Genomic DNA, 13912 nt, shown 5'->3' on the forward strand with positions numbered 1-13912 from the left:
AAACCGTTGTGCAGCAGCGCCATCTGCTGTCTGGAATATGTTACTTTTGCCTATTGTCATTAAAAACTAAATGCACAAAATGTCCCCACTAACTGAAATCAATGAAGAACTCTTAATTTTTTTTATATCTGTCTGACAGCCCTAGGCTCTGAAAACAGCTGTCAGCCAATGGTGTGAGATTTGGCTAAATACTGTTTGGGAGAACTGGAGAGGAGTAGGCCTATACATTTTCACTTGATTTGTGAACTAATGAGTAAAACTTAAATTGGCTGTTCATATAATATATGTCAGCATGCAAATAGTGTGGAAATGAGCCATAATAACAGCTATCATCAATATGCTTTCTTCACAACATTTTCTTCCTTTAAAAAATATCTACAGTTGCAAGACACAATCTGGTTTATTAAATATCACAAATAATCATCTAAGGATCATGTCAATTGAAAATGGATTTCTGTTTTTATTACGGCAGTTTTAAAATAGACCTAATAGTGCATTTATTTAGAGATGTTTACATTCATTTAGCTTTAGCAAAAAGGTCCAGTATCCATATTGCACTCAAAAGATTATTGTTTTCTTTTCAGCAAATCTCTTTTACATGCATCCAGCATCCATAAATGACCCTTATTCAGTACAGTTCATCAGACCTGTCAGAATATACTCATAAATGTTCATGTTTGTCTGTAATACCATATACAGCACCACAGAATGTAGAGTCAGATATTAAATCAGGAGAAACACCAAATGTATTCACTCTGGCTTTATCACCACACACATAACGTGTGCCATCTTTAACGCACCAAAGAACTTTTGGCAACATGAAAAAAGCACTCTCAGAGAACAAGAAGAGGCAACACAACTAAGCGCACATATATAACTCTTTACAGTGTCAAAGCTTGTTTCTTCACCCATTTGACTACATTCGCAGGCATACAGCATTGCAGGTGGGCCAAAAGAAGCCTGCAGCAGAGGTCTGATTTATGGGAACTGCAGAGTTGCTACACAGATTGGCAAAGGTGCCACCTGATGAGACTGATGATAGGAACAGTCATGTTTTTTGGTACTAGTACCCCTGGGTAAAGTTATAGCCAGTCTCTGAGTGGAGGCTGGAGCCTGAAGCAGTAAAACTGTAGGCAGCATAGGCGACCACAGAGCCCAACATCAGTCCAGACATGTAGGACACAGTCATTATGTTCCCTGTGGGAAAAACCAATCACAAGAACTCAAGTTAATGACTGCATCTGTAGAGAAGAGATTATAAATGCATCCTTCTGAAAGTTTAGGCTTGCATACAAGCACCTGATCATCTGCATAGACTTGTGCATATATACTCTATGAATCTAAATGGGGTGATAGATTTACCTGCTAGTTCCCTCTGCTCAGGTGCCACCTTGCCTGCGGCATGAATCATGGGAACACTGCCAAAATAGCCATTAGTGATGCCCATGAGGAGAGAGAAGATGCAAGGCCATGCCGGGTGGCTGAAGGTGGGCTTCTGAGCCGGATACACACACATGATGAACAGAGGGATGAAAACGACTCGCACACACGAGCAGAAGAGAAGACGAGTCCCGTTCCATTCATACGGCACGGCTGCCAAGATCTAGACACATGGAGAGACAAGATTAGGTGTCAGATTACTTCAAAGAATGTAGGCGATGACATAATCTGTCATGTCATCGTGTCAGTGAACATACTTTGCCCACAAAGTCGGATATGTTGAAGATGGCCATGATCAGGATGGGCAGCCATTCCCCCAGTGTGACATTCCTGATCTCCGACTCCAGTCCAGGAAAAAGACACAGCGTGATGAAGTAAGTGACAGCAATAGACAGCATGTATGTCCAGATCACACGGGCAACCACATAACGATGCAGGATCATGACTGCAACAGAAGGGGTCACTGCTCATTAACCAGTAACATGAAAATGAGGTCCTTAAATAAATAAATACAAAAGAAAGAAAAAAGAATTTATACTCTTCTTCAGCAAGGATGCATTACAAGTAGCATAAAAATGTGAATATGGTTACAATCAAATCAATTTTAAATAAATGTGTTCTTTTAAACCTTCTATTCATCAAAGAAAAAGATGTATAATCTTAACATTGATAATAATTCAAAGTTTTTCTCGATTAGGGTTAGGACCTCAGATGATGCTAACCCTGAATCAACAAACAGAACTAACAAATATTGCTACAAGTGTGACTGCATCATATAATAATTATTAATTAATAATATTAATAATATTAATAATGTCCGTCTGGCTGACTACGTCTTGTATTAATTTTTCTAAAAATCCTGTCAAACTTGCACAAACTGAGATTCACCACCATAAGCTACTACTAAATATTGTAGAAACATAATTTTCTGTAAAGTTGCTTTGTAACGATTTGTATTGTAAAAAGCGCTATACAAATAAAATAAACTTGAATTGATTACTGTATGACACTGAAGACAGGAGTAATGATGCTGAAAATTCAGCTTAGCCATCATGGTAATAAACTGCATTTTAAAATATATTAAATATAAAAAAAATTTAATCAAAAATGGAAAACATTTAATTGATAATATTTCCCTATATTAATAGTGTTACTGTATCAAATGATCAAATAAATGATGATAGGAGACTTCATTCAAAACCTTCATACAAAGACTTGATTATTATGAATACCTGGTAACTTAATTATTAGCAAATAAACACAAAACACAAATAATTGAATAACATTAATTTATTCTTTTGCAGATCTCATAATGAATATCTCTCTCACTTGTAGCATTAAAATGCTTTTTTATGCAGAGAAAATAGTAATTTTTAAAATAGAAAATATCACCCATAATATCATTTTTTGGGCCATGACATGAATCTATCAAAACTATCAGCTAGTTTTGTAGTTCTGATGCACTGTTAAATCATACTTTCTTTGTTAATGAGGATTGACACAGAACATACAGTATTGTGAATGAGATCACACCTCTGATTCCTGGCCAGCTCTGTTTAATCTTTGGTTTGGGCACATCAAACCTTACGTAAGTGTTTCCTCCAGCAAAATCTGTACAGCCGTCTTCAGTTGGGGAAGAGCCCACTGCGCCATTACCCTTGAAACCAGACGGGACATCTGAACAATTCATCCTGAATACATTACATCCTTACAAGACAGAGGAGTGACCATCAATATATTTTCAGTTAAATATGGAAAAAACATCTTGCATGTACTAAGACATTTGATGTAACAACAAAGATCACATCAGAACCCGTGACCGTATCAAGCAGGTCACTGCGACTTTGTAAGAGCGTGCAGTGCATTCAGATATTGTAATGCTTTTCTTGATGAACTAGTAGTTCTGCAGGGCCTGTTTGAGGACGGCCATTACTTGATTAAGTGTCTGGCTGAGGTAGTAAAACCACTCACCTTAATTTGCTGAGAATAAAACAAGAGCATTCAGGTCTCATGGAAGCACAGACGGGGAACCGCTTTAGGAGAAATACACCCTTGGAGCATCATAAGCTCCAGTATAGACTAGCATTAAATACATACAAAATAAATAGGCAAAAATGAACAATAAGAATCTCATTTTGAGGTATTGTGTCTTTGCTAGATTAAAGATTAGCCACATCTGTGCAGTCCTTCGTACTGGATGCTGATGGATTTATTTATATTTTTTCATCATAGATTGAAGCTGAATCAATTCTAAATACCCCAAATGGACACTTTTCAAATTTTTGGGCTCTTCAGAAGTTGGATAAACTCCAAAAATCCATGAAAGCTTTTCTATGACTTTGACAAGCTATGCATTTCTGGACGAAGATGAAGAAATCTTGAGAGGAGGAACAGCTGAGTGCTTAGTCTGAGGTTTATCTGAAGTGCTTTCATATATTACTCCACTCAAACTGCCTGCATCTGAGTGAGCACCTAAATCATGCTCTCGCTGTGTCCTTCTCAGGGCCGCCGAGAGCACAGTCATCGAGAGCACTGATCGGCACAAATGAAATGGAGTTATTGAAGAATTTAAAGAAAACACAGCTGAGTATGCCTAACTAAAACTGTCTTTTCACAGTCCAGCTAAATTAAAGAGAGCTTTATGATTCTACACTCTTATGAAGTTCATCACACCTTTCCATTTCTTCATTTAGCTGACTCCTTTTCCAAAACGACTTACAATTGCTATATATGTCAGAGGTTGCACGCCTCTGGGGCCACTAGGGGTTAAGTGTCTTGCTCAGGGACACATTGGTGTCACACAGTAGATTCAAACCCGGGTCTCTCACACCAAAGGCATGTGTCTTATCCACTGCACCAACACCATCCCCTTTCCAACAGTTTATGATAATGCTACTGATTTATTTAATTCCAAAAGGATTTCTAAACCATATAGCAGGGAGAGATATGTTGTTTTCATTTGCACAGGGTTCTTGAGGACTTTTCCCTGCAAACAAAACTGACTACACATGTAGGGCTGGGCAACATAATGCAAAAGTATGAGACAGCTAGAGCACATTTACTATTATAGATACCCAAGCATTTGCATTTTGTATGTTTAAATATACATTAATTATGTACTAGATATGTGTATATTATATAATTAATAGAAATAATAATGTTTATTTATATTTATATAATTATATTTATACTTATATTGTACCAATCAAGCAGTAATTTTGTCAATTAATGCTACAAAAAAATTGTTATTTAACTGTATGCAAGACTTTTTTTTCTGCTGAACATAAGATATTTTTTTTTTTTTTTTTAGATGCAGTGAAAAACACATTCGTTTCTTCAGAAAAATTATGGAATTACTATTTGAAAAAGGCTATAAATATGAAGACTTACAAATCTGACATCTTCTGTAATGACGTCATGGTGGACCTGGTACTGGGTTCCGTTGTGTGAGTGGTTTTTGGCATGGGACAGGCCCTGTCGCGCCAGACCCGTGTAGTACTGGACAAAGCGTGTCCTTCGCACAACTATGTGCAGGATAAAACACAGTAGCACCATACAGATGGAAATGGTGAAGAAGATGATGGTGTTCTTCCTCTCATTTTTGATCAGCAGTTTGGTGAAGATACGGCTGAGTGAAATGATCACTCCTGCTGTGCCTATACAGAAAATAATAAACAAAGAATGAGAATCTTGTTTTTGAAGTTTATCATGGATTTTCATGAGCACATCTGATGACACAAAGCCTCTTACTCTCTCCGGTCATCACTCCCTGTGTGTAGCGCTTGGGAAGCATCCCCATGTATCCATAGAAACTGGACTGCTGCACTGGAAACACAATATGGTCAAAAACTGTTATGGCTGGAAATGGTTGACAACACAATGTGAGCCTGAAAGAAGGACAGTCACCCCCTACACAATACTGCAGTCATGACGGCTTTGGAAAGAAAAGTCTGAACAAATACCTGTACATCCAAAGGCCACAGTACCCATAGACATCAGATTGATGACGTACGACTGCCTCGTGGTGAACCTCTCCAGCCACACATCAAAAACTGTGACAAAAAGCAGAGGTCCAAGTGCAAAGAGGTAACCTGAAAGAAATGAACTTGGATGTAAACAAATTTGAGATAGCAGAAATAAGAACAAAATCTATGCACTGAAAAAAGTCTGCAGGGTTTAATCTTAAACAATTTTCACTCAGAAATCTGAGATTTCACAAATAATTAGAAAGAAAACAGAAGAAAGAAAAATATTTGCAAGCAATATCCTATAATATTTGTTTATATTATTTGTATTGCATTCTATTTGTTTTTGCAGAAAGTCATATATGGTAGGTCAGCATGAGGGTGAGTAAATGATGATAGAATTGTTATTTTGGGTGAAATATCCCTTTAAAAGCTGATATTGACATATTTTTCTGTTTGCTGATTTTTCAGATCACAGTAATTGATCGCTAGTGAAGGGTTTGGGGCTGTGTGTGTTTTTTATGGTATTATCAGTAAAGCTGGGCAAAAAAATGGATTTATCGTTTTTTTTTTTATGTGACGTCGATTCGATATCGATTCTCAAAAGCCACAAATCGATCTTTATCGATCTCGGTATTTATTTCAGCGCACATTTAAAACAAGATCTGATCAACGTGAATCTTATCATTACTCTTCTCCACTAGATGTCACCCTTATTTACCTTGCTCGGTGTTACAATAGAAAGCCTGTCATTCATTCAGAATCAGCGCTTATCATGGCGGATATACTGTTGATGAGAACCAAGAACAAAGCCATACGCGTTATTCGCAATGCTCAGGTGAAATCAACAGGAATACTATAAATATGCAGAAGAATTTGATATCGCGCATAAGGCGCAATGATTCCCACAATCAGTGAATGGCGGATGGTGTTGGGCACTGTTTTGTTTACTAACGTACACACATACTAAAGCGCGGGCGGTGCTCGCAGTGTTTTCAGCTTCTGCCGTATGATATGAATACATGAAGCTGCTCTGAGAGTCACTTCATTAGCATTTTATCATTTCATTTGAGAAAACTGCCATCATATCACATACACAGCAGCTGCAAGTTCCTCACGGCAACCCGTCAAAATAAAAGTTTAGTTTAACATTAAGAAACGACAGCATATTTTACTATTTAGCAATCTTAAGACTCAATGTTACTACTGCTAATACAAAATAATAAATCTTTATTTTTAAAGGAAAATCACATTTGTTTTCTTTTTTTCATTTTAAAATTAAACGTCTGTTGTGCAGCACTTTTTTTGGCCAAAAAATAAAAAGGTTTAAATTTAATTTATGATAAATTAAATTAATGTTTTATGCCTTCATCTGATTACAAGAAAAAATAAGAAGAATATTTTAAAGGACCCTATAGTTTAAAATAGGACCCTATACAAAAAAGGTTTAAAATACAGGCCAGTTGTTCTTAATTTAATTAAAATATATATATATATATTCACCATTTTTAAAATTGTTTACTGATCTGATGAATTTTTCTAAGAAATATCAATAGCGTTTGTATTAAAACTATATTCCCTGAATGTTATAAATCAAAATCGAATCGAATCAGGACATCTAAACCAATACCCAACCCTAATTATCCGTCAATCGCTATATTCATAAATGCAATTTTCCTGTTTTTATCAGCTGTTTCGGTTATATGTGAGCCATCCTCTTTAGTAGTGTGTATTTAGCAGTATTTGGTGAGTGTTATTCCTCAGGTTGAAATGAGCGATGCAGCTGTCAGACTGGACTGTCGTCTCTCCTCTCTCTCTCCCCTCAGGCCAGCAGCTCTGTCAGGTCAATCAGCGGCCTCCTCCCCCATCGCTTTGTGCTTTCCTGTCTGTGTGCGTGTCAGACGGCTCTAAATAAACACACTCACCCACAGTGATCCTGGTGTGCAGGCTCAGCATCTCCATCAGGACGTTGTTTAAGATCACAGCCACTAGGGCCACAAGTATATATGTTAAACCCATGTCAAACACAATGGATGTTCCTGAAAGACAGAAAAGAGGAAATTACCTTTGAGTTTATTACATTTTTTACCCCTTACTGTCATAAAGGAACCTTAAGTTATGCATAAGCATAAGAGATGTATTTTGCAAATGTAAAAATTGTGTATATATACTACACACACACACACACACACACATTATAATGAGCAATTCTGACAATGTTTTAAAACTCACGATCATTAACAGAAATTTCAACCATAATTAGTTTCATTTTAATGCTAGCTAAAATATGTAGTCCATAAATATAATGGAGTACCTTCAAATTTATGATGCAGGTAGTCAACATCTGTAATGAAGCTATTGTAAGGCAGCAGGAAGCCCACTCCAGCCAGGAGCATGGCAAAATAGATCCCATGGTAACGGTCGTCTGGAATAGGTTCTTCAAATGCTACGCACAAAAATCACACAATTTGTATGCACAAGCAACAAGTGAGAGTTACAAACAAATGTCCTGCCCATGTTTTATTGGTATGAGATTTCAAAAAATGTGCATTCGAAATATTCATCTCTCAGCCTGTGTGCTGTCTTTTTGAAGTATACTTATGCATATGTATGAGACATTTGACATTTTGCTCTCTCTCTCTCTTTCTGGACGAGGAACTGATTGATGGATGCGCTTCTGTACCTCTTGCCGGCTTCCTAATGGTTGTACAGCTTTAGTACTTTAACACTACATAACTAATTTAAGAGATGGAAGAAATTAAATCATGCTTAATGAAACACATACATCAAACGAAGAACATATTTATATGCAAAGCTTGAAGAATCTAGCAAACTCTAAAGATTAATGTGTATGTTCTCCCACTCCACTGATTTAATAAGCAGGACCTTTGTAACCAGGGAACGTGTGGGGACAACAGCCTCTCCACCTAACATGATTAGACCTGACTAGCACATGCCAAGCATCGTAGCCTTTAAAACCAAGCAGAGTCTTTGCCAAACCAAAACTTGTATCGAAATAATGTCTCAAATGACATTTTGTAGTTATATTGAGGCACATCTTATGCAGCAGAGACTCACCAGGTTCTGAAAGGGCCAGCACTCCTTTATCTGAGATGTCTTTCACCTGAGAGTCCTCTTCCTCCAGCTGATAGCTCTCGAAACTAAAGCTCATCACCACATTGCCCTCGGGACTCTGGCCAGGGGTGGCCTGTTTATGTCTCTCTACTCCTTTTGAGTCCATAGTCCCTTTTTTGGCCTGGAATATCTGAAAAGGCCCTCTTTAACAGTGTCAGAAATATAATCTGTAAGACGATGAAAATGATGAATGTGTCAGCAACTTAAAAAACAGATTGGATGCAACACATTACATCCTTTACATTATTTTTAAGTGTTATCATAGAATTATATATATATATATATAATTTAAATGTCCTATTATTCAAATATATTTATTATTATTCAAATATATTTAGCACTTTTTATATATTGAGCATTATGGCAAATTCTTTTAGTTCAAATTGTCAAAAAAGCATGTGAAGAGCAGCCTCAAGTCACTTTCTGTTAAATCAGCCGTGCCATGTGAAATTTCACTTTTGGCTATTTGCTGAAAGCCTCTGTTCCAAGTAATGTCCTTTTTTATTGTATTTGCATACATATGTTTGCATCATTAGTAATGCATTGTCAAGGGATATATTGCATCCATGTGTGATCTATTTTAGGAAAGAACAATCAGATAATCTACAATAAATCTATATTCCTAATGCAAATCAGGCACTTCCAGTGAGAAGAGCCTTAGCCAAGATGCCACAGATGGATACGCTATTGAAATTTTCCTCATCTTGGAAATCTGCCAATGCATCCTTTGAAGAGGCTGGGGGCTGGCAGTGCATGACTGGTTCAAAAGAAAAGCCATCTTTGAAATCAGTGTTACGTCACTGACTAGAGAGTGGTCAGACACATTTTATGCCTTACTCAAACGTGTTGCATTGAGTTTGTGATGTTTTAACCCAATGGAATAGTTTCCTGTCAATCATTTTTACATAGTAAGAGTGTGTAGCCAAACACAAAGACATACAACAACATACAACAAGATATTGGATGTAAACAGTGCCAAGACATGCAAATAAAAAGCAGACCTGCTGCTGAACCATGAACTGTCAAGATCTGTCACACTCATTTTAGTCATTTTCTATAGTTTATCATTATAATATGCACTAGAAAGAAAGTAAATCTATTTTAAAATCTTTCATAAAATATAATACCATGTATAAAAGCTTTCCTAAATTTTGCACGGAGCCAGCATGGGCTGATGAATGCAGATGAAGGATGTTAGAATCATTTAGAGGACCTGATGCTTGCGCGCAATGTTGTGATATAGTACCTTTGTATGTTTAACAAAAGTTTAACCTCTAAATGTGTGTAGGGAAAAAACAAGACGCAACAGGACGGAACTACTCTAAATCCAACTGATATGAAAAAAATAAATAAACAAGCTTGGCAACATGTTAACACGTTTAATAATGTTCTGCTATCTGTAGGGATGCTTTGCTCTCACTTGTTATAGCCAGTCATGTAAGCAAATCTAGCAGCGCTCATGCATCATTTCAAGAGACAAAAGCGATACAGTCATCAGAAAGACAACAGGTTTAATCTTACCCCCGAACAATTAAATGTGTCTTTCCTCCCTCATTGGCATGTTACTCCATGTTACCACAACCCCTCTTTACATAGAAAGCATTCTCATCATACGTGTGGTGTTGTTTGGGTTCTCCGCTGTATATATCCTCCAGCACAAGGTGAAGAGAAGAGGCGAGCTGCTGTCATTTTCTCTCCCTCCCACACACACACACACACTCAGCTAGCCTCCAGCTGGCAACACGCTTTCACTATCGCTTTAAAGGAAACCTGTATTGGTGCACTTCGACTGCACTTATTTCCATATTGCAATGAATAACAAATGCAAAACTAATCAATGATTATCATGTAGTGTCACAATTTAAATGTTTAAGAAAAATCACTTCAAATCTACTTCCTTCTGATTGGTCAGTTGCCGAATTCCGTTTTAATTATTTCTGAATAAAATAAAGCAAAACAATTTTACATTGTTACGAACATCCGTTTTTTTTTTTTTTTTTTTTTTTTTTTTTTACAAAATCTTAAGCAGCACAACTTGTTTTCAACATTGATAATTATAAGAAGCGTTTCTTGAGCAGCAGATTCAAGCATTAAACGGCCTCGTAGTATAAACTGTAATAATACATCACATTACCTTATGAAACAAAAATATATTGCAGTATATTGGAAAATATATTAATATATTACGCATATATTCTTAGATATATTTATGTTTTCCAATATATTGCAATATATTGAAAGCGGCAATTTGTATATTTTGCAATATATTATATAATATATTTATCATTAATATATTATTAAATGTATTCAAATATATAATATATTAGAAAATAAAAATGGAAAATAATATATTACAATATATCACAATATATTTTAAGAAATATATTGGTAAATATATTTTCCTTTCGTAAGGTTTTTTACCGTTTTTATTTTGATCCAAATAAATGCAGCTTCGGTGAGAATAAGAGACATCTTGAGAACGGGTTGCAAAAACCATAAAAGCATCTGCCATCTGCATTCTGAGGGGACTTGCAATTGGCATTGTGGTCTGTGGTCTAATTTTAGAGATTGATAAACTTAAAACACTGCATGCACCAATGTTCTCTGGTCTATTACTTTAGTCTTAATATATTTTGGGAAAAAGGTAATCGGCAATACATTGGCAACAGAACAAGTATAGATATGTACAAGTAGGTTCATTTTGTCATTATTAAAGCTTCTTGACATCTTTTGGATAACCAGAGTGTTGTACTCCTCAATACATGGTTGGTGGAACATTCAGCCCTGAACTTGATTTTGCATTAGATGTCCAGACAGTATTATTGGGAAAGAACAAAGCTCAACAGCGACTCTCAATAAGGAAGGAGCATGATAGATTGCTTTATTTGCATTTCAAAGAAATCCATGGGACACCTTTGGATTTTGAATGTACAAGCAGCAAGTTCTACATACATGCATAATATACAATGCTGATGCTATATCTGGCATCATTTAAAGCAAAAAAATCAAGGTGAAACTGCAGTGTTTGTCTGTTAAATTACCTGGCAATGCAGAAATGCCTATAAAGGTTTTTCTGCGTGAAGGAAAAAGGAACTTTCTCTTTTTATTTATGATAAATCTCATATCACACACTCATTCTGTAAAAATTCAAGCTTTATGATTTTCAATCACTACTAAGAAAGGTCACCAAATGTAGACAGGGATGCTTTTTACTATAGAAACTAACAAAATGAATCCCTCTTACGTGCATTAAATGAGGCGGTTCTTAGTCTGGATGTTCTATTTAACAAGTGGGAATCTAATTTCTTACACAATGTCATTTCCCCAAAAGGCCTCTGTGCTCAGAAAGTTGACTGGACTGTTTCATTACCTTCTTCATCACCTGCTCCGTTTTACTGTGTACCGTGAGGGTACAAAATGCCTCAAAGGGCATTTTTGAACCAAATGGTAATGGCAGTCTTTACTGTGTGTGTGTGTGTGTGTGTGTGTGTGTGTGTGTGTGTGTGTGTGTGTGTGTGTGTGTGTGGATGTGGGTGTTTTTGTGACATATCAGGACACAACTCTGTATAATGACATGGGTATGACACAAGTATTACAAGGAGAGGGTGACTTATGAGGACATAACCCATGTCCCCATTTTTCATAACGCTTATAAAACCATACAGGATTTGTTTTATTTTTTTTGTTGAGAAAGTAAAAATGTCGAGAAAGTAAAAGTTTCCTGTGAGGGTTAGGGTTAGGTGTAGGGTTGGTGTAGGGCCATAGAATATACAGTTTTGTACATAAAAACCATTACACCTGTGGGATTTCCCCACTTTTCACAAAAACAAATGTGTGTGTGTGTGTTATTTGACAGGATCGATGTTATGTGTATATTTTATATATTATATTTATTAAGAAGTCTAATTATGTTTTTTTGTTTTCTTTAAATCCCTAGCATAGCAATCTTGTAAAGACTTTAAATCGTATTAAAACAAGTCATTCATAGTCAAATCAACACTCTCATATTCGCCCAATGCATTACTGGAATAAATATATATTACAAGTGCACTCAATATTTTTTCCTTATCAAAAGATTTTAGATATAAAGAAATAATAACAAAAGACAGTTTTACCCAAAAAAAAAAAAAAAAAAAAAGCTTTAGCCGACAAGGTCCTATAAGTTTATCTATGAGCCCTCCAGTTGAGTTTTGAGTTGATCTCTTTTTATTCAGTTAAGTGCTACTATTAGGGCTGCTGTTTCAGCATATGTTGCTGCAGGAGAGGAGTGATGAACCAATTTGTGCAGGAACAAGTTCCAGACCTGCTGGAGAGTAATGAGATAAGGCTCAAACACTGGCCTGTCATTAATCGTGTCTACTGCTGGGGTTTGTAACACATCAAGAGGTCTAACTTCAAAAACTGGAGGAAATGTTCTCATAACATGCTGTGGAGCAACTGCTATTATAAGTCAAAGCTCAAAGAGTTATTTGTTATTTCCGAGATTATTCCAGGAATAGCAGAAATCACAATTAATAATAATTTACAAATTGAAAGGTGCTGTATGTAGGATTGACATCGAATGGTTGAATTAGGTATTGCAGTCCAAATTCAAAATATTGGAGAGGGTTCTTGCCTTCTGAGCATCTTATTTGCAAAGTATTGTGAAATGCGTGTAATTGCATCTTTATTTCATGATTTTTAAACATTTTATCATGCTATTTTGATTGTTTTTTTTTATCTCATATATTATTTATTATGTCTCATTATCTAAACATTAACTCTCATTATGATATCAGGAGGTGGCCTCCAAACAGACCTGTGCCCCAGGGCCTTACACAGAGGCAGCATGTACTTGCAGTGCAAGTTGACTTCAGCGTAAACACTGCAGGGAATTACAACGATGGCTGAATTTAAATAATTTTCCTAGAATTGCAATTAGGTATTAGGATGTTCAGGAGTCTGACAGCCTCAGGGAAAATGTTTCAGAGTCTAATAGACTTCGTCTGTGTACTATAATATCCTTTTTGAGATTGTGGGAGGGTGAAGAGTTTACAGGAGGAGGTATTTATTGTACCATAGAACTTGTGTATGCAATAGTATAGGTCATTATAACAATTATTTTCTGTAAATGTAATGAGATTGGATATTGTAAATTAAAAATCATTATGCTATACGTTATCATGACAGTTATTGACAGATATGAATGTATAATACAAAACGTAATAGTCTCTCGTCTCTGCCAGACAGATTTTTGATATACTGTCAAAAGCAATTAGCTTGTGAGACATGCAATGAGGAAGAATTTCCTGGACACACTTCAAGGTCTTAACTTTATTAATATAATCAGCGTAAACTGGTCTTCCTTGACTGCTCTTATGAGATTAAAAACA

The 13912-nt window shown here is 36.1% G+C and overlaps 1 protein-coding gene across 2 annotated transcripts; it reads right to left on the reverse strand.

Moving 5' to 3' along the window:
• Positions 1-477: 477 nt before the first annotated feature.
• LOC113049264 (equilibrative nucleoside transporter 4-like) lies at positions 478-10262 on the reverse strand. 2 transcript variants are annotated; one of them, XM_026211461.1, is made up of 11 exons: positions 10062-10262; positions 8484-8707; positions 7720-7851; positions 7331-7444; positions 5403-5531; positions 5191-5265; positions 4831-5096; positions 2974-3097; positions 1698-1885; positions 1363-1603; positions 478-1197 (listed from the first exon to the last, which is right to left on the reverse strand). In XM_026211461.1, exons 2-11 carry the CDS (start codon positions 8644-8646, stop codon positions 1064-1066), a joined length of 1566 nt encoding a protein of 521 aa, XP_026067246.1. In that variant the 5' UTR covers positions 8647-8707; positions 10062-10262; the 3' UTR covers positions 478-1063. The 2 variants fall into 2 exon arrangements, with proteins under 2 accessions (XP_026067246.1, XP_026067253.1); XM_026211468.1 differs by having other exon boundaries at positions 1064-1197; positions 8484-8683.
• Positions 10263-13912: the final 3650 nt, after the last annotated feature.

This window comes from Carassius auratus, chromosome 3 (genome assembly GCF_003368295.1).
Source record: "Carassius auratus strain Wakin chromosome 3, ASM336829v1, whole genome shotgun sequence".
In the NCBI taxonomy this organism is placed as follows: domain Eukaryota; kingdom Metazoa; phylum Chordata; class Actinopteri; order Cypriniformes; family Cyprinidae; genus Carassius; species Carassius auratus.